Source organism: Aythya marila (genome assembly GCF_965140915.1).
Source record: "Aythya marila genome assembly, chromosome: 4".
Classification (NCBI taxonomy): Eukaryota; Metazoa; Chordata; class Aves; order Anseriformes; family Anatidae; genus Aythya; species Aythya marila.
This window is the reverse complement of record NC_139045.1, coordinates 52988734-53014213: the sequence shown is the minus strand read 5'-3', so window position 1 is coordinate 53014213 and position 25480 is coordinate 52988734. Positions and strand designations below refer to the sequence as shown.

Here is a 25480-nt window from a genome sequence, read left to right as displayed (position 1 = left end):
GCCTCAGATTACACTAACGCAGCCGTGTTTAGATACCAATCCTCTGACAACGTATGTAAAGTATGGCTTCAACCTATGGTCTTGTGGGTCAACAGCCCCTACCCATCCAGCACACCTGCAACCCAACTGGCTCTTGCTGCTCCCCCTGCCGTGCTCTGACAAGAGTCTACACTTTTTTTTTATGAAAGCCACCTCTTTTTGCAGTCCCCAGCTGTGACCAAATCATGGACAGTCACAGAAAAGGAGGCTCCCTATCGGCCTCTGAAAACTTCTGCGAAGTCACTGTATGAAGCAAAGTCTCTGTGTTTTCCTATGCAGGCCCAATCCGTGAGCAGACAAACATGCTGCTGTGTGGTGCAATCAGGGCGTGAACTTCTATTGCACGCTAGCTGCTCCACAAAATCACTGAAGTCCAAGTGAAATAGTGAGCCCAGTGAACCCACTTCGTCGAGCCAAACAGAGAACTTGTTTTTCCGACACAGTGACCTCAGCCCCTGGGATCCCTTTCAGTCTTCCCATGAAAGAAGTTGGGCTACTTTGCATTTCCCACTCACCACAGGAAGCTTCTGTGGAGGACTCAAGGCATCTGCCTACCTTCACAGGAACTCCTTCTTGTGCCACACAACTCCCTTACTTCCTCTTCAGACGAGCTTTCAGAATTTGCTACCCCACAGTCTCTGGGGACTGGTCTTGCAGTCTCTGCTCAGACAAACTGTTTTTCATTAAGGTTGACGGCAAAAGATTATGAGTTCCTATCCAGCAAGACTTGAAAGGGGAAACTTTTTAAGGGTTAAGTATACAACTAGGGTTAAAAAAGGAGGAAAAAAAAAAAAGGAGAAAAAAAGAAAGCAAACAGTGCTTGCCTAATATCAGGAAGATACTGAGGATCACACAGCTCACAAATGTGTCATTTTCCAGAAGAAATAATGACATAATCCCTATCCAAAAGCACCTTCCAGCTCTTGAAACAGTGTAATAAAGAGGAATGAGGCTAGTAGCAGGAACTCAAAGCTATAATCAGTGAAGTCCAGTCATCTGTCTGACCGTAGATGAGCTGTAAATAAATTGTTTATGTACGGATCATTAAAATAATCGCCTTTTAGAGTAACTTTTGAGACACTTCAAATCAGAAAGAAGTCCTCAGAAAAGACGTGATTGAAAAATTAGCAAGTTCATGAGCCAGGTCAGGAAAAGATTTCCATACAAAAGATTGGGGTGGAATAAAGCTCAGAGAAATGTGTGAAAGAAACACACAAATTAGGTACCAAGATAAGAGAGCAGAGACAGATAAGGTTGGCAAGAAAAAGAAAAGGATAGATAAGTACGGAAGCAAGGACAAATAACTAACTTCATGCGGTCATTTATCCCCGAATAAAAGTATATTTAAAGTGGAACCATAAGGACTGTTGATAGAAAATTTTGTGCGATAACAAGGGCAAAATATCATCCCTTGTGACAACACTGTTTTGCAATTCAGACCAGTTGTAAGCTCTGCCTTTTCTCCCCAGCTATGGCAGAAGCTGACAGCCCCACGGCGTACTTCTGATTGCATTCTGATGCTTCTAGGTAATGAAATCACTGTTTAAACTTTGTTGGCAGCCGCATCTGTCCTGTCCAAAGTATATAAATGATTTAGTAAACAACATGATAGATAAATTGCCGTGGTACGATAGGACAGTCCTGAATACAAGGCAGGTTGCAAATTGAATTGTAGCATTATCCACAGAGTTCAGACTTAAAGACGCAAAAAAATGACACCTACACGCATTATTCTGCTACAAGCTAGCCAAGAGAAATAAGGGGGAAAAAAGGAGAAAAGAAGGGCATACTGATAGTTTAAATTGTCTCCTAAACCACATTAGCTTCTTTTAGAGGAACAAGCAAGGAAAAAGTGAACATTGCCCTCCCCACTCGCTCTCCCCATTTTCTATGAGCAAGTGCAGAATTAAGATAAAATAAATGCTTGCTCATACCAGGACAGAACATCAGTCTGCTACAAAAACATGGAGCTTGGTCCTGTGAGGTGACAAATAATTTTCCCTCCCACAGCAAAAGGGCGAGAAGGATGTCTGGTACCTTTCAGAGCAGTATTCCCAGGTTACAAACCAAGTCTCGAGACCCAGAATCACCAACCACTTATGAGAGAGGGAGAACATTACACTAACTTTTATACTGAAAAAATGAAATTTTATGGAGGAAGATGGAGCAGGTAAGTATGAGTGACCGCTGTATGGCCAGGAGCACTGATTTGCCAAGAACTCATTCCTATCCTCATTTTCTTTTTCACCTCGGTGTCACATAGATCTGCCTTTTCAATTCTTCCCTTATTTTCCCCCCAATTGTGTAACTTTTATTGGTACTGGCCTTGAGGACCTGGGATACGTCTGACATCCTACTGTAGGTGAATGCGAAGCAGAACGAATTAGCAGAGTCAGGGAAAAGAAAATGAAGAATGTGAATGTCTGGATCAGCGTAAGGAGCTCACAGTGCCTCTGACTACATGAAATACCAGACAACAAATGGATAAGGCAGAAATAACTGGACAATATCACTACTGAAACCTTTGAAAATATTTGTGAACAACATAAACAAATCTCCCACGAGGTTACTAACAAACTTGCATCTACAATACAAACACAGAATACATGTTTATTTGGTTTTTGACCAGTTGAGTATCTTCTGCAAAATGATGCACGCTCGCAGATGAAAAACGTGCTCCCACGTAGACAGCCTTCAGGACAAAGGCTTAGAACTGGGAGTTCTACCCGTGTGCGGTGCTGATTACATCCACATGTGGCCTGAGGGACAAAGCACAATTTTCTCCTTGTTCCTCAAACGAGATGGCCCTAACACAGCTCTGATCACCACAGCCATCCATAACACACGTTGTATCTATGAACTACTGCTGGATTATCTAGCAGCCAGAATTTTCAGTGCCTGTTCTTCCACACTGCTTGCAATACTGTTAGACCACACAAGCATTATTTTGAGACAGTCAGGGGTGACTGAGACATTATATTTTTATAAATATATTTATAAGTGTAATATATGTATATAGAGATATATTTATATTTAAATGTAACTTTTTAAATACAAGTTATATATATATTTACTACTATATTGCTTTTATTTATACCTTTTTATATGTACGTATGTATTTGTGTGTATATATATATACACACTAGTTAAAAAACAGCTGCTTCCATCATGCCACAAAATTCAGTAATGGGAAACGCAAAGAATGCCAGGCACCTTCAACAGTTCTGCAACCTAACCCCTTATAGGCAAAAATGGTCTCCATGGGACTTGGACCCGAGTGGACAACATTTTTCCTGGCTTTTTTTAACACTCACCTGTCCACAAAAATAGCCTTCATTTGTACTGCTTGATCTAGAATTAGTTTTTAGTTTACAGACCATTAGCAGTGCATGATTTTTGTGATACGGTTTTGGGACCTTAAGCTGTGCAGAGCCAGCATATTGAGCACCCAGTGAAATCAGTGGAGCAAAGGGTGCTCAGGACCAGCAAGCATCCCGCTACTCTGCTCCTGTGTTTTATTCTTTTGGCACAGTGCCTTAGGAGGTACACAACAGGTCTTTCCTGCATCTCAGAAGGATGGCAGCTTCTTCTTTATCCTAATGAGCAACCTAACGTTCAGCTCTTGGGAAGGCTCCTTTCTGAATCACCCTGCACTCCAAGAAACTGGGAACTGAAGGCACAGGTCTGGAAGAAAAGGGGACGGTGAGAGCAAAATGTGACTTCCTTAGCCAAGCAGCCAGGGAGCAGAAGGGCTACAGACCAGCAGCAGTAGCAACTGCTATTAAAAAATAATTAAGAAGGCAAATGCCATGGAGCATGTGTAACAAGTCTCCAGGGCAACCTCCAAATTTAGAAGGTCACCTTAAATCACCACGAATTCATTCAGTGTAGTTCTGCTCTGCTTTCAATAGAAAGCCACATCAGTAGGGTAACTCATTTTTGCTGGATGCCTGAAGGACTATTTAAGTCAGGCTTAGCTGTGCTGACATCTTGAGAACTTTTCAACCATTTGCAGCAAACAACGCAGATCTATTTTAGTCATGTGTTTATTCTGTGCTGTTTGCACGGTCTCGCTCAGCCAAGACTCATGGCTGGATACTATTTCAGACTATGCCCGTTTTTAACAAGGCTCTACAGTGACCTGGCCAAGAGAATTAGGTGGAAATTTGGTTCACAGAAGAGTGTTTGAATCATTCTTTTTCTTTGGAAATAGCTTGAAAATTTGCATCTTTTTGCTATAAAAATCGAATGGCACCTCAAAATACAAGACAAATGAAAAAATGATTTGCTTTCTATTCCCTAGAGTTTTTGAGATATTCAAGCCTTCTGGTGTAGCAACATAACTAGACATGGGCCATTACTTTGCAATTAGCTACAGAAGAGCATAGCACAAGGTTGTAATTCCCACAGAGGTCTGCAAGGCCATCAAATCTCAGCAGCAGAACTGTTGGCTGTTCACCAAAACGGGCCCTTTTGTATTACAGAATTAGAAATGCTTTGGGGAAAGAACATATTGCTCATTTTTGTAGAACCCAGTATGAGGGAAATCTAAAGTCACAGTTTCTGTAAAGCAAATAATGCTGTAACAGAGAAAATATAAAGGACCTTTACACCATACAAAATTAGGTGCTGCTGGCTCACTTCAGCATTTCTGGCCACTTTAAGTAGTCATATACAGGTGTCAGGCTTCATGAAAGATGTTCTCTGCATGATTATTCCTGTCACCTTGGGCTTTCACAGTCTAGTGTTCACACTTGGATCATGGATCACACCTTTACTCAAATAGCACGGAAGTCTAGAGGAACTATGTAGTGTGATCAGATTTTTATTTTGCAAGAGAAATGAAGAAAATGGAAATACAAAGATTTAAATATAACATCATTCTCATCCAGAGATTTGCTGTTCTCTGCCACAACTAAGACAGGAATCATTTTCTCTGGATACCACAGAACATCCTTCACTGAAAATCTTTTAAACAACTGGCCCATTGTCTGTCAAGAGTCCTCCCCATTAAAGTCTTTGATTTTGTTTGTTGTTCTTCATTCTTGAACTTTGGCTCTTCTTGTCAAAATAAGTTGTGTAGATGGAAGAGACTGAGCAGGAGATAAAGTCATACGAACTAACAGGTCTGTCATTGTCTCTTAACAACGCTTATGTATCTGCAGAGGATGGAAAATCTGATGATATTTTTCTTCTGTGCTTACTTCCTTTTATGGCAGTTCCCAATTATCTGCTATATCCATAGTGTAAATAATGAGCCCAATATACAATAATCAAATTGTTATACAACAACTCCAAATCATAACAGATGGTGCCATGGGTATTACATACTGGAAGTAATATTGATGAAGTCACAGCCAAAGATGTTAGATCTCTGCTGTTTGCTTGGAATACTTGGAAATCATAATATTTGCATATTATTTATGGTGGTGGCCATGCTACGGAAGTTTAGTATGTGCAAAACACCAATGAGAAACCTGAAAAATCCACCTCAGGAAAAATGATAGAACATCTAACAAAAGGTAAATCAATGCCACTCACACACGTGTACATAAGTTATAAGAACTGTGGGTATGAACAGCATCTTCCAGGCAGCCTAATAAGCAGCAAAAAAATCTTTTAAAATGTCACTTGCATTAGAGATATAAAATCTACTGTCTATAAAATCATCACGGTATTATGAATTAAGAAGAAAAGGAAAAAGAACAGAACCTGGCTTAGTCAAGTAAAATGAGGGACAGAAAAATAATCAAGTCACATGGCTTAGTAAAAGTTAGTCTTCTTAAAAAAAGACAGCTTACTTGCTCATAATTTTCTGTGGCGTTGCTAATAGCAGAGAAGAAGAGCTTAAATGACAACAACAAAACCTTTTCACTTTATAAGCATTAATTGTACTGACAAGATGAACTTTTAAATCATTTAAAGTAGAGATTTAAACTATGTGCTATCTATAAAAAAATAAAATCCCCTAGTTATTGTACTTGGAATACCAAATGCGTTGTAAAAGAATTTCAAGGTAAATACACCAATTAACTTAGAAATTTAAAGTCCCACTTTGGGAATTAAAATGAGAACTTCAGGTTGTAAACAGACCTTTTTGACCTCCTGCTGTCCTTGGCATAACACCATCATTGAAATTTTCCATACAGTTAACTCTAATGGAAATCCTGGGCATTTGAATATGTAGCTCTTAACTCTACATGTAACAGCCATGCTTAATGCCTCATGACTTCTTCGTCAGCAGAAACCTTAATCCTTATCAGTATTGTTCTATACAGGTATAAACAGATCAGTATGTAAGAATTACTTTAACCTAAATGTAATCTGTTAAAGTCTTTACATCAATCATGTTAATTTTTGCACAATGTCATTACTGAAGAATTCTGGAACTATATTTCCACACTTGAGCATCTCTCATAACTACACTGTTATTCTGATAAATTTGATCTTAACTTTGATCTTCTGGGTTCACAGGGCTTGGTCTAAAGGAAATTACAACCACTTCTCGAGTCCTGACAAGCACTCCCAACTATAATACCATTCCAATGTGCTCTTGTTTGTTTAATGCCTATCAACAAGAATCAACAATTCAGTATGTAGTAGTAGGGAACCATTCTGGATATACAGCATGTCTGGATTTCCTCTCCTCCATGCTGAAAAACTGCAGATTGCCTACCTTTCTTGTATCCCAGTGGTTTTGGAATAAAGGTTTTGAGGAAACAACTTTCAGAGGTAATAGGCACCCCATCTCCAGTGAGACCTGTGGAATTCAGCAACCTTGGAAAATATCCAAGGGTTTATTTTAAAACAAATTCCTGTTTGCTCACACTGTGTACAACTGAGTGACAAAACAGAAGCTTAGAAAGCAAACTCTTACCGAAGAATACAAGCTACCTATATAATAATGGAGATTTAGGAAGTCTGCTAAATCATGCAAAAGGTCACTTGAGGATGATTCTCTGGCCACTGACAGCATTTTGAGAATTTGCCTTTCTAGATTCTGCTGAACTATCCCAGCTAGTGATTTGTTCTTATAAATATTTAGCAACAGCTGGTTTTCCTTTTACAACAGATGAAATCTGGCATTTCCCATTACTCCTCACAGTTTCAAATGTTGAATCATATCATCTTTTTGGAAGCTGAACATTGAACAATAAACTTTACTCCTGCAGCTACACAGAACTGTGTAAGATTGGCCTTGGTGACCACCCCACTGAGGATGACAGCTGTGATTTGCTCCATTTACGTTCACAACACAGGAACCAGTGTGCCTCCACATCACCCATTTGCACCCACCTACTGCATGGTGCTGCCTAGGAACACAATCTCACACACCTTTGTGGCACGTGTAACTCTGGACACACCTCTACTTTGAATCCTCCAGCCACAGCAAAAGAGCACTAGCAGACTTATGCCATTGTTTATCGGTATCTTCCAGCAAAAAAAAATAATGAAACAGTAAGAAATGTAGAACTGGCATCAAAAGCCTGGACCATACTTCAGGCTTGCTTCAGGCTTGCATCTGACAAACCTGAGGAAAGAGCAGCAAACACTCATCCTCCTTCCTCCCTCCCAGCTTCACGAAGTTTGGTCCTGGGGCTTCCTCTGCCACCTTCACATGTATCATGGCACATATCTCATCATGAGAAAAAGACAAAAATCCTTTCTTGGGACAAACTGTTGCCTTTCAGTAATGAGATATGAAAGCAAGCCAGCCTCTAATGACTTGTGAGACCCAGGCAAGAACTGGCTGCACCACACTTGAGAGCTACCAAAGGGAAATGATATCAGGCCCACACAGAACAGGGAATTGGCTATACAGACGTGCTCTATTTGTCTGGTGCCATTTTGGACTTCAGTGCAGCTGGCCACTAGATTTGGACTGTTTGGCAACCCCAGCTTTGATGCATAGCACAAGGGTTGCCACGGTCTGTGAGCCAAATGCTTATTGTTTCCTCTTATCCTTGCGGGGGATCATTTTGCCTTCTGCTGCAGCCAGTGACAGAGCCTGCTTTATTTATTTATTTTTGTTTGGTTTTGTTGTTTGTTTGTTTTCAGCACTGCTTTGGCTCCCTGTGTGGCCTATATATTTATTTTTTTTTAAGTCATTCTTGGTGTGTGGGCCACGAGGCACAAGGTGAGAAGATGACGGCATGGGTTCCACAGTGCTACGTTATGGACATCTATGGTGAACACTGCTTACTCTGAGCACAGTAATTCTGAAAATGGGGTCACCTGTGTTCCCGAGAGCACAGGTACAGCTTCTGCCTGGCTTTAGGTTCTTCCCCTGGTAGTCCAAAGGAGACAGTATAGTGATGAACTCCAAGGTCAAGAGAACATGGACATGCAGGACTTGGTCTTCAGGGTAAAGCAGAGCCATATCAACGAAACCCACACATTTGCAAGAACAAGCTATAAATATGTCTTGCAAAATACTGTTTAAAGCAAGTTTGTCCTTCCTTGGATGTATGCAAGTGGAATTGGTTTTATTATAAGGTCAAGCACAGGAATTGATTCCCAGACATATATGGTTTGGGATTTGCACATTACCCCTACTCTTATCCTAGGCTAGTTGGAGACCATGTTTTCCTGAGAACCTTCCTAAGACACTGATAAGAAACCCTTTGAAGAAGGGTCTGATCCTAGAGAGGCTGTTCTTCACAAATACTGCCTTAAGCAGTTGGTGTACTCAGTAACTTAAAAGGAAATTATTTTAAACCCTAAGAAAGAAAAATGGGATAAAAACAAATATATGAAAATCAACAAGGGGAAGCACATCAAACAGAACTCAGAAGTCAATATCACTAGATTCTCAAATCCAGTATTTTTTTAAAGCTTAGTTTAAAAAATATAAAAACTGTTACAAAAAAAAAAAAAAAAAAAAAACATTAAAAATCAACTTGCCACATGGGTAGGTGGAATTTCATGTGTATGGTATTAAACTGAACTCAAAGAGTGTACAGGGTAGTTTCTTTGGTTTTATGCAGATTAAAAAGGGGGTTACAGAGAAGCATTTCAATAGAAACAATGCCAATGCTGTAAAAATGCAGCCCTGGAAAATAAGAGAAAGTTATCATCTTTATTAAGTACTCAAATGCTCATCAGAAAGTCAGATGCAGAGATTCTAGCTGTACATGCAGCTGAATAAGCAAAATCAATAGCATCAGTAACTGCAAGTGTGCAAATGCTGAAGTAATGTCTGAATAACCACCTTTCCCAATACTCTCATATCATCCTTACCAGATTAATGAGTCTTCTCATTGCATGTTCATGTGAGCAAATGCATTCACAAGGATCAAATCCACCTTCTGCCATGGTTCTCTGGATAAACCTGAACTCGTCTGTGAACACCTAGGAAAAATAAGAATAAAGGTACAATGAACTCTTTTTTCAACTGACCTTATTTTACAGACTCCCACATCAAATTTCAGCTCATTTAATGCCAGAGTGAAAAGGCAAGACAAAGCAGAGTAATCCTATTATTCCTTTGGCAGCATGAATGAAGAAGTCCGGTGTGTGCAGTTACCTTTTGATGTTGCTGAAAGCAGTGTCTCACACAGGCTTCCTTAGAGAGCCAAATAATTTTTTGCAAGTATCTGTGAATCCCCCCTGAGTTTTCCTACATACCACTATGAAATGTAGCCTGACAAACAAGAACTACACAAATTAAATTCTGGTTTCTCATCTGCATAGTGAGACTTTTAAGTGTATGAATACAATTTGAAAAGTCAGGGGAACTTGTGTTCTTAAACCCCTTACAAACTGTTGGCATTCTCCCCCTGGATCAATGTACAGGAAAATAATTTAAAATTCTGTAACTTCTTTGCTAGAGGGGGAAACAATCATCCCCATTGTATAATGAAAGCAAGCAGCAGGGGTGCAAAAGTGGATGTACTTGGAAACGCTTTAAAAATGGAGCTACTCATACTAATTTTAGATCAAAGAAGTAGGTCATCCAGCTAGCTACACAGAAAACAAAAGTTCAAAGATGCTGTAATGGACACGGAAGGGAAGCCATTCTAGGTCATTCACCTGCTAAAACCACTTGCACACCAGACACTCAGCAATAGCACGAGCCCACCTTTACTGTTCAGCAAGTTTTCTCAGTGACTTAATTGATGGTCAAAAGGGGCAGCAAATTGTAAGGCATTTCTACCGCTGTGGTCAAGTCAGGGATTGTCTTCTCTCTAACGAGGACTGTTAGGATGCACGAGATTAGTTCTCCAGAATGATACTTCCAAAGTATGACTGCTTAACTTGGTATTAATAAGGCGAGATTCAGATTGTGTTTGTGCTGCACTCACTGGGGTCCTAATGTGAGGTAACTGGCAGGCTTCATAAAGGCAGGCGCATGGAGCAGATACAACCTGTCTGCTTCCTAAAGTAGCTTGTGGAAGTGCCAGCCTTTTGTTGAGGGTGTGCTCAATGAGCAGACGTCGTGCTCTGCAACCTTCACCTTTAAAAACTCAGGGCCTTGATCACACACAAACATCCTGATATTCTAATCTCATTAGGAGAAAGAGTAACAACCCATACGGCTGTAAGAGATCTTCATACACCAGAACGTGTCACCACAGTTGTTCTTCCTTCCTGGGGTAAGAAGCGGAAAAAAGAAAACGCACTTCCAAAGTCCTTCCTCCATTCACTCTGAATGCTTGCCACTTTTCCGTGTTACCCTCTGCCATGGAGCAGAAGGCCAGATAGTGAAAGAAGGTAAGAGAGATCTGTATCTGTGTTATAGAATATCTACTCCAGTGCAGTTATCTGCTTGGGTCTTCACTTTTGTAGTGGGTTTACGTGGCAAGGTTTTGGTAGCATGGAGCCATAGGGGTGGTTTCTGTGAGAAAGATCTAGAAGCTGCCCCATGTTTGGGAAGGGCCCCATTGTTTTCCAGATCCGAGCCAATAAGCGATGTTGTTTTGCGCCTCTGTGAGAGCATATTTAAGACAGGGAAAAAACGCTGCGCCACACAGCAGCCGGGAGAGTCAAGGGAGTGAGAGAACAGCCTTGCACCAAGGTCAGTGTAGAAGGAGGGGGAGAGGTGCTCCAGGCGCCGGAGCAGAAGTCCCCTGCGGCCTGTGGTGAGGACCATGGTGAAGCAGGATGTCCCCCTGCAGCCCATGGAGTACCACGGTGGAGCAGGGTTCCATGCTGCAGCCCGTGGAGGAGACCACGGTGGAGCAGGTGGCCCTGCACCGACGGAGGCTGCCGCCTGTGGAAGACCCCTGCCGGAGCAGATTCCGGGCCGGACCTGTAGCCTGTGGAGAGGAGACCACGCAGGAGCAGGTGATCTGGCAGGAGCTGCTGCCCGTAGGGGAGCCAGGTTGGAGCAGTTTTCTCCTGAGGGATGGACCCCGTGGTACGGACCCATATCTGGAGCAGTTCTGGAAGAGCTGCTGCCTGTGGGAAGCCCACGCCGGATCAGTTCATCAAGGACTGCATCCCGTGGGTGGGACCCCACAGCACAGGGGACGAGAGTGACCGAGAAGGAGCGGCAGAGAAGAAGTGCTGTAGACTGACCATAACCCCCATTCCCCGTTCCCCTGCGCCGCTCGGGGGGAGGAGGTGGAAGAGGGTGGATGGGGGGGGAAGGTGCTTTTGTTTTTTTTCCTTTGTTTTCTCACTTCTCTCGCTTGTTAGTTGTAGGCAATAAATCTTACTATCTCCTTATGCCGAGTCTGTTTTGCCCGTTACAATAATTATTGCGTGATTTTCTCGTCCTTATCTCAATCCTTGAGCCCTTTTCACATATTTTCTCCCCATTCCTCTTTGAGGAGGGGGAGTGAGAGAGCGGCTGTGGTGGAGCTCGGCTGCCCACTTGAGCGGAACCACGACAACTTTTTAAAAAGAATACTAAATACTGAAAAAGAGCACAAAAAATATTGAAGAGATGGAGGAAAGGTGGTTTAGATAATAAAAAAGATTAATCTGACAGTTTATTGAGAAGATTGAGAGATTACGTAGCGTACAGATTTGCATAGAAAAATAAACCTAAGTATTGAAAGAAGTTCTTAAATTTTAACATGAGTTCTTCTATTTTAGCATGAGGCTAAAAGCTCTGATAAAAACCCTGGTAAAAGCCCTGGTAGCGCCAAAGAGTGCAAAATGGTTTCTCTGGACATACACTGACACCCAGAACAAGGCACTTGAACCAGTGAAGGTGTAAAACAGTATTTAATTCTAACTTGAGGGATTTAGGAATCAGTATCACATAGTAATGGCACAACAATTAAGAGAGCTGGGTTGTTAATCTGTATAAGACTAGGAGAAATCAAATCATCAAATAATCACCACCAATGAAACCATTCTTTGTTGAGCATGCAACTGAAAAAGATTAGACAATAACGAGGAAAAGAAATCTGTCATACAACATCATAAATATAAGGAGAGGTGTGCTAGAAGGGGTTTACCCCAAGGCATCTGCAATGTACATGACAAATTACCTGAACAAGATAAAATAAAGCACAACACATGTCACCAGGTAAAATGCCTTCCAAGCTTTTCAGCACAGTCTTCCTTACAAGCTTTCTCACCTTCAAATGACACTTAAAGGAATCATCCCTCATCTGTCCCTCCTTCAAGTCTATACCAAACTCTTACTGGCAAAGGAATGAAGATGGACCATTTATAGTGAGAAGAACACTATTTTTTTTCCTGACAAAGGACTGGATGAAATAGATTTTACATGCATCTGTCCAGTGACAAGGCATAACGAACCACTCGGTACTATATGATGATTTTCACTTGTAAAATGACTCTCACAGACTCTCGTGTCTGTGTTCCTCATTATTGGCTTAATCACTGGATTATTTGTAACACACTGTGAATGTAGAAAGTGCTCGATATCAGCTAAGCTCCGTAACTAGATCCCTAAGTTTATTAACGTCTCACTCCCGTGTGAGATTTGGAAATAAGAGGCCAGTATTTTTATCTATCTGGGAGCAGGATTCCTTGGCTCCGCCGCGTGCTCTTAGGCAGCCCGTTCACAAAACCCTGTGCCAGCCCTGCAGCGTGCTTCCTGCATGCCTCCCGGTACTCGCAATCGTCCGACCGCACGTCAGCTGCTCGTTTGTTCTGCCCAGCTCTGACCTCCTCGCTGAGCCACGCCGACTCTCCACCTTCTGCAAATACAGCTCTTCCACTTACAAGAAAGAAAAAAAGAAGAAAAAAAAAAAAGGATATGCAGGATACGCTCCCTTCTTTTCTTCATGACCTAGAGAAAGAAGAAACGGGCTTGTGGCTTTGTTTTACTGTGTTTTCTGTACGTTCTCCTGTTTGTTGTAACCTCGGTTTTCTTGGAATTTAGAGAGTAACTGGTGAGAACACAGCAATTGGTGAGGCCGTGGCACCAAATGAACGCAAGCACTCAGACAGAGCTACTTTCAACCTCGTTAAAATGACTGCATTTTGCTTCGGCTACGCTATCGATAAGGCAGTATTTAACGCCGGGTTTACAAACAGCTGGAAGATGTGTTTGGCAAACAGCTCTCAGCACTAACAGCTGCAAGGTACATGTTACGGCCCCCAGATAAGCAAAATGATACAGAAACCTTAATGAAGGAGAGAACCAGGAGGCGTGGGTGAATACGACATACCATCAGCGAGTCAACAGGACTTCTTCGGTGTAAAGAGGCCCACGGAGGCAATCACAAACAGCACTTCTGAAATTAAAGTGCTGCAGCCAGAGCCAGGACTGCTATAATTCAGGAGCAAAACAGGAGACGGTCTCTGATGAGTTAAGGCAGAAATAAAAGCCCACCATTACCTTCCGACTGGAGCAGCTATTTGCAATTGTAGGCAATGAAGCCATATTGAAAAACATTTCCATGCAATTGTTAAAATCATGAGTCTTCTCAGCTATGGTAATTATTGTAAATTGTTTTTTCTTTTATTGTCTTTCCCAACCTGAGCCCTACAGCTGCGTGGTGTATTTTATACATCCTACTATCAAAAAAACAATCTCAATGTTGTCTTTTTTTTTTGGACCTGGAGACTCTCCTATACTTTAAAATTCTTGTAATGACTATACATTATTTCCCAATTCGGCAGCATCTCTCCTGAGTGAACAGCATGCAGCTGGTGAGCTCTGGGAGACAGAAATTATGCTCTGCTTTTCTCCACCCTCATCATTACAAAACTGAATTCCTTTCTAGCATGAAGGCAAATGAGAAGTTTTGTCCACTTTCCATGGGCTGGATGCTCTCCAGCGTGACTCCAATACTATGCTGTTTAACAAGATTGTCCAGGTGAACTCTACTCTTTAGTAAAAGGAAGTGTACAAAATGATCATTCAAGTTTTTGAAGAAACTCACTACCCAAAGCACATCGCCAGCATGGCTACAGATTTATCACAGCTCAAACACGGCATCCTGAGCACTAAAACTTTACACCCATTAAGTCTCATCTTTCCTGGGTCCGAGCACTCTTGAAAATCACACACGGCATACACACAATACAGTGTTGTGTTTTTTTTTCTGCCAAGAACTATTTTTGCTGTGTTGCTATTTCCTTGAATATTGAAGGTTGGAAGTCCTTAGAAGCAAAATATCTCACAATGCAGCAAACAAGTAGCAGGAACTTCCCACCTTACTTTAAAGAGAAACAAAATCTCCCCTATTTAGCTCCCTATTACTATTTTACAGACAACTGCAACATCTCAAAGCATAATTATCAAATATCTCTAACATGCCATAGAGTTAATTTTGCTTCTGAGTTCAGCTTTAGCGAAGTACGGCAGAACAAGTGAAAATACGTACAAAAAATTGAAATTAAAATGTAGAAAGAAAGCACGCGACTTGTTAAGGCTCCGCAGGCATTCCGAAAAATGCTGAAGGGCTGAAACACCAAAAGCCACACACAAAGCATGCCTCAAAGATAAAATGCCCATTTGAATCTTCCTGCCACAGGCAGAACCCCTCCCTCCCATAAAGGTAACCCTGCCTGGTTACTCAAAGTCCAGTTCAACATCACACAGGTATACGGTGAAATTACATGTAAAGGTATCTTCAGTGGGGCAATGCTGAAATCTTGCTAATTAAAAAACAATCAATAGAGTCTAAACATTCAAATCCAGTGAATCCAAGCTAAATTTGTTACACTGTGCATTTTCCTGCTGATTGCTATCTTCTCTCTCCTTGTACTTCATGCACATCCACACAACCCCGAGGGTTTTATCAGCCTTTTACTGAACCACCTGCCTCCAGCTCACCAGCCCGTTATTTGGCTGCCCACTATTTCAGCTGTACGACCAAACTCGGAGTAAGAAAGGCCAGGGAATTTTACCCACTGACTCCTGCATTGAGCTGCTCTTCAGACTGGGTTAGAGCACAGAGTGGAAAAACAATAGGCACGGATTTGGGGTTTCTCTCTTAAATAAACTAGCCGGAGACATGTGCAGCTGGGACTGGCTGATTTCACCTGCAAAGAACTTGGCGAAATTTCTCATTTCTCAATTACTGTCACCAGAAATGCAGCACGTTGCCTATCACCAGAGCAATATAAAGGAGGAACGAGGCAGAAATGATAACCAGGCCATTAAAAAAGCAAAGGAAGCAAATAACTAAACACAGGATAAAGCTACAGGACAGCGTAGGAAAACAAAAGCACTCGTAGTTGAATAGGGAAGAAACATCACAAAAGGAGCTGCAGAAATAGGCAGAAAATAAGGAGAAAATAGGCAGTGCTTTAAAATAAATGCGGGCTATTCTGCCTGAAGTTAGTGGATGCATATTGCTCACAGGGATGAATCAAAATGAATCCAGAAGCCAAGGACCTGGCATAGGCATCCTTTGGAGGTGGCCACGTAGCCAAAAGCTTTCAGTTGCTGGGGTTATGGGACCGGCAGTAAGGAGCTTGGAGATTCCTACAGAGACTTCCTTCACAAAGCGACTTCCTCGGTTCAAACAAGGCTAAAAATAGGTTCTGTAAAAAAGAATTTGTATACAAATTGATACTAATGAAAACATCCCAGCGACCTGCTCTCCTCTGCTACTGTAATTTAAATAGCTCAAGTAAATGTTCCCTCTCAGAACTTGGGTCTGAAACACCGCAACACTACGTTTGGCTGTTTTTACAGTGGTAATTTTTTAATCCCTTTCATTAGCGATGCAAGGGAAGCTCTGTCCCATCACTTCCACGCTTACAGCTCCATCCGACTGGCACTGAAGGAAATGCTCCCACTGCTGTCGGCAGACCAGGATCCAGTGGTCCTGGAAGGTCTCAGATCCTCAGAGGGCTACTCATGATCCTTCTCCACCAGGCCAACTCCTGGGCATTAAACGGAGTTTTTAGGACAAAAGAAAACCAACTGGCTGGCCGGGCACGAAAGCAGAACAGCAGGATGCAAATGTGGGCCCTGCACCACCACAGCGAAGTGTGGCTCCAATTACAGCCTCCTGCTAATTGGCCCCGCTCAGCCCATCCGTGTGGCTTTCCTCATGGAAAGGGCTGCAGTGATTTTGCTGGCTGATACAATACCCAAGGAGAGCTCCTAGGCACAGCAACACTTTCAAAGCATAAACCGATTCCCCTCGGTCTCTGCCCTTAAAACTCTGGGGGGGAGGAGGAAAGCAGCTGATTTTGTCCTCGAAAGCATCAGCGGGTCTCCCCGGACTTCCAGCCGCAGCCTAATGAGTTGGCAAGTGTATTTTTGCACCGTGACTTTCCTCAGGATAATTAACAAGATCCGAGATGAACTTTTCAGTGCAGATTAAGCTCAGCCGGTTCCTGTCTTTCCCCACGGAAGCAGCGCTGAGCCGCGCACACAGACGTGGTTTCAAGAGGCACCGCGAGCAGTTGGAGCTCCGAGCAGAACCGTTCACCCGGCACATCCCGCTCAGCGCACGCTGCTGGGAAGCTTTCCTGCTGCCTCACAAACCGTTTGGTGTGTAAGTAAATTAGGAATTAATTTTCCAGTGTCATCCATCTGGTGCTTATTACAAATGCTGATTTGCTATCAAACAGCTCCTTAAAAGTAGGAGCAGAACCAAAGAAGCGCTGATCCAGGCACAAAGGGATGCTTCGGTGACATGCCCAGACCAGGGAGGGAGCTGCTGAGCAGGGCCTGGCTCAGAACCAAGGAGAAAGTGCCAAGGATCTTCCTCACCTTCTTCCCAGCGGTCTCCCAGGACCACAGCAGCATTGGTGCACTCCTTGTCCTCGTCAACTTGTGACTGTCTCAACGCCACCAGCATCGCTCAGCCACCGGTGTTTTCACCCCAACGTGGTCACCTGGACGTGTCCCGAGGAGGTCAGGAGAAGACTTCTTCCTGGCAGCAACGAAGCAGGAGCCACACACAATGACTTGGGAGGGTTATGGGACGGCCAAAGCCCTCTGACAGCCAAGCATCACAATTCTTCTCTCGCCGAGGTCCGTGCAAAGCTCGTGCTGCTTCCAAGGGTGGCAGGAGCTGGTACAAAGCTGCCAGCAAATGCACTGCTCGTGGACACCACACAAGGCAAATGAGGGTAAGAGCAGGCTGAGGTAAATCAGCTCAGGTCCAAATGGTTCATCAGGGAGCCCCAGATGGCACAGACGCTTCTTTGAGTTTAATTAAAGCCAGGCAACGTCAAGCACAAGCCTTAGAGGACAAGAACCCACGCATCCAAACCCCACTCTTCTGGTACTGCTCCCCGCTTTCCTCTTCGTGGCCAGTCCCCAGTAGCTGAGGGGGGAGAGACTTCAGAGGTGAAGGCTACCAGCCTGCTGCCAGTGGTTTGGCTTCTGGGGGAATTCAGCATTAATAGGACCCACCAAGATTTAAAAAAAGCTATTGGCTTGTTCCCATGCAGGTGGCCGAGCATTTCTTCTGGGCGAAACACTTGAAAAGGAGCTAATTATGCACAGCCAGCCAGGGACCAAAAAAGCAGTCCAGCTATTTTGGAATTCATTTACTAATATTTGATGCAGAACGCTAGTGCCAAACTCCAGCTGTCAGCGTTTGGTCATCCTTTTGTTAAAATGATGATATTTCCCTGAAAGAAATCTCATCCCCTGCAACATGGAAGCTAATTAAGAGAAGATGTCAGTGGCACAGGACATTGTCCAAGAATAATACTCTCTTTTTCTGCAAAGTAAATGCTTCAGCTGCACTTCAACATTTACATCTAAAGTAGAAGCTGCGACAACGGTCTAGGACAATGAAATTATTTCTATTACACTGGAGGACTAATGGAAATTTAATCATTTTGCTTGACATATGTTAACGCAAAAGGCTGGGCTACCCTCTGTAAAATTACTGAGCTGCTGCATCTAACCAGCTTACAGAGCAAACCGGGAGCCCTCTCCTGTGGTAAGGCAAAAACCCCATTGATTTTAATGGGATTTTACCCTTGAGCCGGAACTAGAAGAGCCAGCTCCAAGGCAAATTGGCTTACTTTCCTGCTTTTGGATAGCACCAGGGACTACCCGCGGCTTCTGCTGACATTCCTCTTCCCATTCCCCAGTAACAACTCCCAGTCCCCTCAATTTGGCGTCCCTGGCGCTGCACCAGTGCTGTGCTGCTGCTGGAAGCTGCACACGCTGAGCCCCAAAGCCCAGCTCCAGGAGGACACCCGTGCTGTGCCACAGCCTCCAGGGCTAAAGGTTTGCAGAGCCGAGGGCCTGCAGGACTGATCCAAACCGAGCGGTGACACAGGGAAGAGGAGCTGGAGCTCCCTTCCCTGCCTTTTGTAGGGCAGCAAGGACAACAGGAAATCGCCGTCGGTCACCCAGCCGGAGAGGTGCTTTGCTCTTCACTTTCCTAATTTAAAATGATTATTTCCTTTCAAAGATGAAGTGTTGACAAAGAATATGCTCCTATAACAAACTCCATCTCTGCTCTTGTGTCAAGATTTACAGGTTAAGATTACCATTAATGTGTTCAAACGTACCAAAGCAACTTAGGAGCTCGAAGCAAAGCTCAGGACTCCAGCTCATAAGCAAATTACCGCGGCGTAACAAAGCCACTGCACAGCTGCTGGGCTGGGGGAACTGTCCCCAGGCACGCCCTTACCCCATGGGACTTGTGAGCCGAGGGGACTTTGTATAATCCACAAAAGAAAAAAGTTAAGGGGAGACACTTTATTCTGAACTGCCGGGGCACCCGGGCAAATGCTGCAGCTCCGATCACCTGCAATAAATAACTCACTGCTTTGAAGTGACTTTTTTTGGATGCTCAAGAACTAAGAATTTAGACTTTTCATCGCTTTGCAAAAGTAAACATTAAAAAATTCCCTCACTCCTTTACAGAAGAAAGTACCAGATCAAAAACAAACAAAAATGATAGTTTTTCCAATGTCCTGAGACACAATGTCTTGTAGCCCTAAGCAATGAAATTTTCTGAGACTTGTTTATTAGGAGTACAATTATTTAGTTTATAAAATACCTTACTAAATCCTTAAAACTGTAAAAACAGGCTACTCCTTCACGTTACTCCAACCCCACACAAACATAAAAATTATATTGAAATTCTTTGGAATATTTTCCTTCTTTTTTTTTTTTTTTTTTCTCCGGGGATGACATATGTTTCTAATAACTTGCCACTGAGAAAACAGATTTAGCAGGGTAGCAGCATGCTGAGAAAGATAGCAGGATTTTCAATTTTCAGATGAAAGCAGCTCTATTCCCTGGCAGCCCTACTCCTAACCCCTTTAGGCCAGATCAAATTTTATCTGAAGCCAGCGGATGCCTGCCTTTGCCTTCAGTAGAAGTTGAATCAGGTTCTCTGCCTACCTGCAGTAAACAACTTGAGCTTATCAATTAGGGAATTTTTAATCAGCACTTCTACCGGAGGGAATCTGTTGCAATTAACAGGATTTCTGGGCTTGGTTATTTACATATGTTCAGCTCAACGAAGACCCAGTTTTCACCACAGAATAGCATCCACTCAGCAGACTCGCTGACTACTTTAGATCATCAAAAGGAAAGTGTTATGCAAATCGTGCGACTCTCCCCTGCACCTACGAGCAACAGATTTTTCAATCTATTCATTTGCATAAGGAAAATCCGTGGTACTGTTTCATGAGGTCAGGGTGGGTTGCTTTGAAACACGTCTCACATCTTCGTCTCTTAAGTCTTCCTGCAGGAAAGAAGGTAGATTGCACCTTTAGACGCTTTCCTTTCTACATATGGACTTGAAACTGAAGCATCCAACAATCTCAGTGCCTCAGAAAAGCCTCTATTGCCATAAATGCAGGAATATTATACTGTAATAGGATATACTGATATTATAATACCGGGATATTTCTGTGTTTCATGGAGTTCTCTGATAAAATCCTCATCCCCTGTGTTTTCAAACAGGGGCACTGATGATAGGTGCCACCTAACCAGCCCAGCCCGACATGAAAGCAGTGAGCCCCACCGGGGCACAAACCCCTTGCAGAGGCACTCTTGTTAAGGCAACGCTGCTCGCACCAGGAAGCTTTGTTTCACACTTGATTTAGTCCGACTGTTTGAAGAGCTAACACCCGACTTTTCTTCACATCTGCATGCAATTTTATTCAGATGGTTTTTTTTTCCTAAAATAACTTTTTTACATATGAAAATTGGCATGTAATATTTAATCAGATTCTCTAAAATTATTGCCCTGCTAAAAATAAAGCTTTTACGATTAACCAGCAAGACATACATGAGCATGTACATACAACTATGTGAACAAACGAAGACCCAAACTCTGTTACTCCAGGTCTGCATTTGGCACCGATTTGACAAATAAAGCGTTGCAAATGCTTTTATCGTGTTAATGGCTGGAGCTGCATTTTTGTACAGCTTTTCTGTTCCTTTTGATAAAATCTTTTCTTCCTGAGCTCAGTGCTTTGGATCTGACATTTGTCTATCAGTTTTATAAAGTAAGAATGAAACTATATTTAGCCCCAGAAAGCCACGGGTCTTAATGCATGCAAAGCTGCTGAAGAATCAGAACTAATCTTAATGAGGAAAACTTTTATCAAGTGTAACTCAGTCTGTTCCCACCCAAACGGGACTAATTTGTTCTGTTATCTCTAAAAATACCAGCCAGGCTCTTTGACTTAAGCCTCTGAAGCATATTTGTTCAATTAACAGCCATGCAAACGTACAACCACGCAATCATGCCAGGGGCTGCTCCCTGCCCACCTTCAGATCTTTCACGAAAAGCCCATCAGTCACCTCCAGGGAGCTTCCTCCTGCCCCCACCAATACCACAGGCGAGGTACCAAGATGGAAAGGGGAGGATAGGAGCACGTTCCTCTGCTGTACAGCTACTGAAGTCCAGCAGAAATAAAGCTAACACTGACTGATCCTTCTCATACGCCTGGGTGCATCCCCACCTAATGAGGAGGAGTTGAGGCTTTCTTCAAATATGGGTTCCTGGGGAACTTGGGAAGCTCGCTGCTGGTGAGTCAAGGCCTGCAAGCTGAAGGAGCTATTCTGGGAAAAGCATATATTTTTTTTTTCTTCCCTCTTTTCGTTCTTAACCTGAAGAAGCATTTCAAGATTTGGCTCCGTGGTGTAACTTCACAACATTTTCTCAGCTTCCACTGCACTGAGAGGGACTTGGGAGCACCTGGATCTCCCAAGTACTCAGCGTCTTGCAGCACCAGGTGCCTCATTAGCAACTGGATAGCTCTTAATGTATTAATAAATTGAATCTAGGAAGTTAGAGCAGAAAGCATGCTTAACACCAAGTGTGATAGTATATATGAATATGCTCACGGGCTCTCTAATTTGCTTTCTAAGCAGAATACAGGCAGATGACATCAATTTTTCTATCTATAAGTGCATCTGCCAAAATATTTTTACATCTGTTGCAAAAAGAAACCTAAATGTTCAAAGCACACAGAGTAAGAAACTGATACTTGGTATTGTTGGGGCACCACACACTTCCACTCATGCGCACTTTGAAAAAAGAAGATCTTGCTACTTCCATGGCACTGGCTTGAATTTCTGCAAAGACTCTTGATATTAGGTCCCATTATGACAAACTTAACAGGGACAAAATGTGGCCTTTAAGGGCGTATGTCAAATACCTAAAATATCTAGGAGGGAAAATTCTGAAACACGAACACGGGGTTTGTTTTATTACACATCTGTTATGCAAATAACACTCACGCATCGCTAATTCTGAAGTATAAATATATAAAAGCAGAAAATGAGAAGTTCATAACGAAACAAGAAGTCAGTTAGAAACTAACTTTCTCTAGAGCCAAATACCAACCTTTTGAAAGCAGACAGGGCAGTTACAAAACAATTAAAACCATAACGCATTTTTATACTGTTTGTATGTAGACTGCTTCTTTAACAACAGGTATATTTTTCTTATTTTTCCTTTAAAATGAAGGAAGAACACAGACTGCAGGATGCAGCCCAGGTAAGCAGGCTGTGCAGTTTGTACTTAATGGACCAGACTCGTGGTTTTGGTAAGGTGCTGGAAAACCACTGCCACAAGCATGGCATACGAAACCCCACAGAACCACGCTCATAATGTTTATTTCTATAGGCAGCGAGGCTAAAATACAATCCGACCAGGACAACAGAATGGCTGCCACTGCAATCTCTGTTTGGAAGTGGACCCTCGTGGCCCTGAGCAGGTCAGGGACTCCCCTGCTTGCCAGGGAGACACGTGCCCCAGTGTCTTGTGCAAGGACCAACAACATACACTCAGTCAGCCCTCAACCCTTGTTTAGCACCTTACACAAGATGATCTTAAACCACTTAAAACACAGAATTCCCTGCTACTCTGGAGTTGGGTGAGAAAAGTACATCTCATTTTACAAAAAAAAGGGGCAAGAGAACTAAAAAGAGCTCACGCACACCTACCTCAGCAGCAGGGGAAGGGATGGCACTGAGGACTGAGCCAGCAACCGTGCTGCTAACCGTTACAATCCCTTTTCTCTACCAATTGCTTATACCGTTTCGAGCCACGCTGTCAGTGACAGGGTCACTTTTGAAAAGCAAAAATCAATAATCAGCAACAACAGCTTGATTTCTTTCATCTGGACAAGTCATACGAATATGAAGAACAAGACGGAATTATCAGGGACCTTACTCTCTGTTGCTGCATGCAGGAAGAAATCAGAAGTAAGATTTTTTTTTTCTTTTTTTTTTCTTTTCTTTTGTTTCTTTTTTTTTTGTTTTTTTTTTTTTTGGTTTTGTTTTGTTTTTGTTTCTTTTGTTTTGTTGTCTTTTTTTTTTCCAGCTGATGTCTGCTTTTGAAAGTAACAGAAACGAGTAAAGGTCAGCAGCACTCGAAGAGCTGAACACGAAAGACTTCTTAGAAGCAACCCGCTAAAGCTCACTGAGGCTGTGCACACTAATGACATTAACATAATATGCTATAAAAAAAAAAAAAAAAAAAAAAAAGAGTCCTGATGTTTAAAGGCTCGAGATGAGTTTTCGAGACTTATCTAGGCGCGTACACAAGGATGTTTACCAGCACGGTGCAGGCACACTCCCCATAGCCATAAATCCATAACCCAAAGATGATGCTGGAGACGGAGCGCAGGAACAGGTGTCTGCCGGGACGAAGTTTCGGAGGCAGGTCACGCACGGGGCTCACCTCATTGAGGAGCCGGGCTGTGGGCTCCAGCTCCTGGGGCTGGGTGTCGGGGACCCAGAGCTGGTGGCAGCTACAGAGGGGTGGCCACAGCTCGTATCGGGGTCTCTGCGGCCAGCAGCCCCCTGCGTGGCTTGCCCCGGCTGCCAGCCACAGCTGGGGGCACACGGATGAGGAATTCGCGGCTGGAAGCCCATCTGCAGGGTGTTGGTACCGTGACACCGTCCCTGTGCTGGGGGCTCTGTGCCCTACACGAGGAGCCCAATCCCCCCTCCAGCTGCACGCCCAGCCCAGCTGTCAGCCTGTCACTTCTCCGCGGAGCACCAACTGCAACCCCGGCACCCAGACCCGTCACCACACGGCACCCAAACCCCAAAGCGACCGGGGACGCCCCCCGGCCAGCCCCAAAAACCCGGCCCCGGCCTCGCTGCGGGCACTGCCCCGGGCTCCCCGGGGGGAGCGGCGGGGGGCGGGCTCACCGTGCTCCGGCCGCCGTGCGAGGAGGAGGAGGAGGAGAAGGAGGAGGAGGAGGAAGAGGAGGCTGAGGAGGGCTGGGGCGGCCGGGCTCGGCCCCGCTGCTCCGGGCCGGCTCCCACGTCAGCCCGCACCACGAGACCCGGATCTGCCGGCTCCTGGCGGCGGGGCCGGGGCCGGGGCGGTGCCGCGCCGCGACCGCCCCTCGCTCCCGCCCCGCAGCGGCTCGGCCCGGCCCTGCCGCCTCGGGAAAGGGGGGGGGGCGATCCATGGAACGGCCCCCAAACGAAGGAACGGCCCCAAAATGAAGCCCTCCCTCCCCCCTCGAGGGGAGCGGGCTGTGGGGTGCGGCCAGTCCTCGAGCTGAGGCGTGAGGGGCGTGTGGTGCGCGTCGCAGCCCTCCAGGAGCTCCTGGCCCCAAAGCCCCTCAGCAATAAAAGCCTTCCTTATGGCAGCAGTCCGGCTAGAAGGTGTGGGGTGAAGTTAGGAATGGGGAACTTGAAGTGGTGGCTGCTCGAGGCAGCCAGCTGGGATCGGCCGTGCCTGGCCAAGGCGCTGTGCAGGAGGATGGGGCCAAGTCCTGCCCTGGGCACCGTGACCCCACACCATCATGCACCGGGGATTACACAGGAAAAAAAAAAATCTTGTCCTATGATGTTTTCAAGGCTGGCTTGCGTCCTTCAAGCCAGAAAACATGGATGCTGCTGAATTGCAGAGAGAAGGCAGGCGGGATGGGAGCTGCAGGCTCCCACCAGTCAGTACCTCATAGCACGAGTGCCTCCTACGGTCTGACACGGCCCACACGGGGACAACCCTGGCTGTTCTCATCACTTCTCCACGTCACAGCACGTTCAAACCCTCTTTCATGGCTATAGGGTTGCCATTTGTTTTCATCCGAGCGTTTTTTTCAAGCTTTGCATGTCAAGCCTACATTGCTCTGCCAAGCCTTGGGCGCATTGCCAGTTGGCAGTCCTGCCCCTCCAGCAGTTTTTGGGGTGCAAAGCCGTGTTGTCCTTACAACGTGGTTGGCCCAGCTGCCTGCTCCCATTGCGGGGCTGGCCCTGGGCATAACAGCCCACTTCTGGGAGGCAGCTGGCCACGGCCCACAGTCCTGGCTTGTCGTGGACCTTTCCTCTCCTTACCCGTGTCAGCCCTTTCTCTTGTCTCTTTCCATGACCCATGTGTCAGCCCTTTCTCTTGTCTCAGTGCCAGACTAAACAGTGGCAACACTGGAAAGTGAACAGAAGCACAGACACAAAGCCAGGCCATCACACAAAAAATCTCAAGTGCACAGAGCCGATGTTGTCTTCTCTTCCTCGTTCCAGGGAACTGAACCTCTGGTAAGGCACTAAGGATGCTAAAATAGATCTTTAATTTGGGAATACAAAACTATATCCCTACAATGTTTCCTGGAAGAACAGGTTTCTTGACAGCCTGTCCCAGGAATTTAGAGTGCA

At 44.2% G+C, this 25480-nt stretch overlaps 1 protein-coding gene across 1 annotated transcript in view; it reads right to left on the bottom strand.

The window, feature by feature from the left end:
- SMIM14 (small integral membrane protein 14) overlaps positions 1 to 24189 on the bottom strand; it is a 39181-nt gene extending 14992 nt beyond the window's left edge. The window contains exons 1-2 of the mRNA XM_082759621.1: positions 24029 to 24189; positions 9280 to 9390 (exon numbers count right to left, since the gene is read on the bottom strand). Coding sequence (XP_082615747.1) covers positions 9280 to 9354 — 75 coding nt within the window. The 5' untranslated portion in view covers positions 9355 to 9390; positions 24029 to 24189. The remainder of the gene's footprint in view (positions 1 to 9279; positions 9391 to 24028) is intronic.
- Positions 24190 to 25480: the final 1291 nt, after the last annotated feature.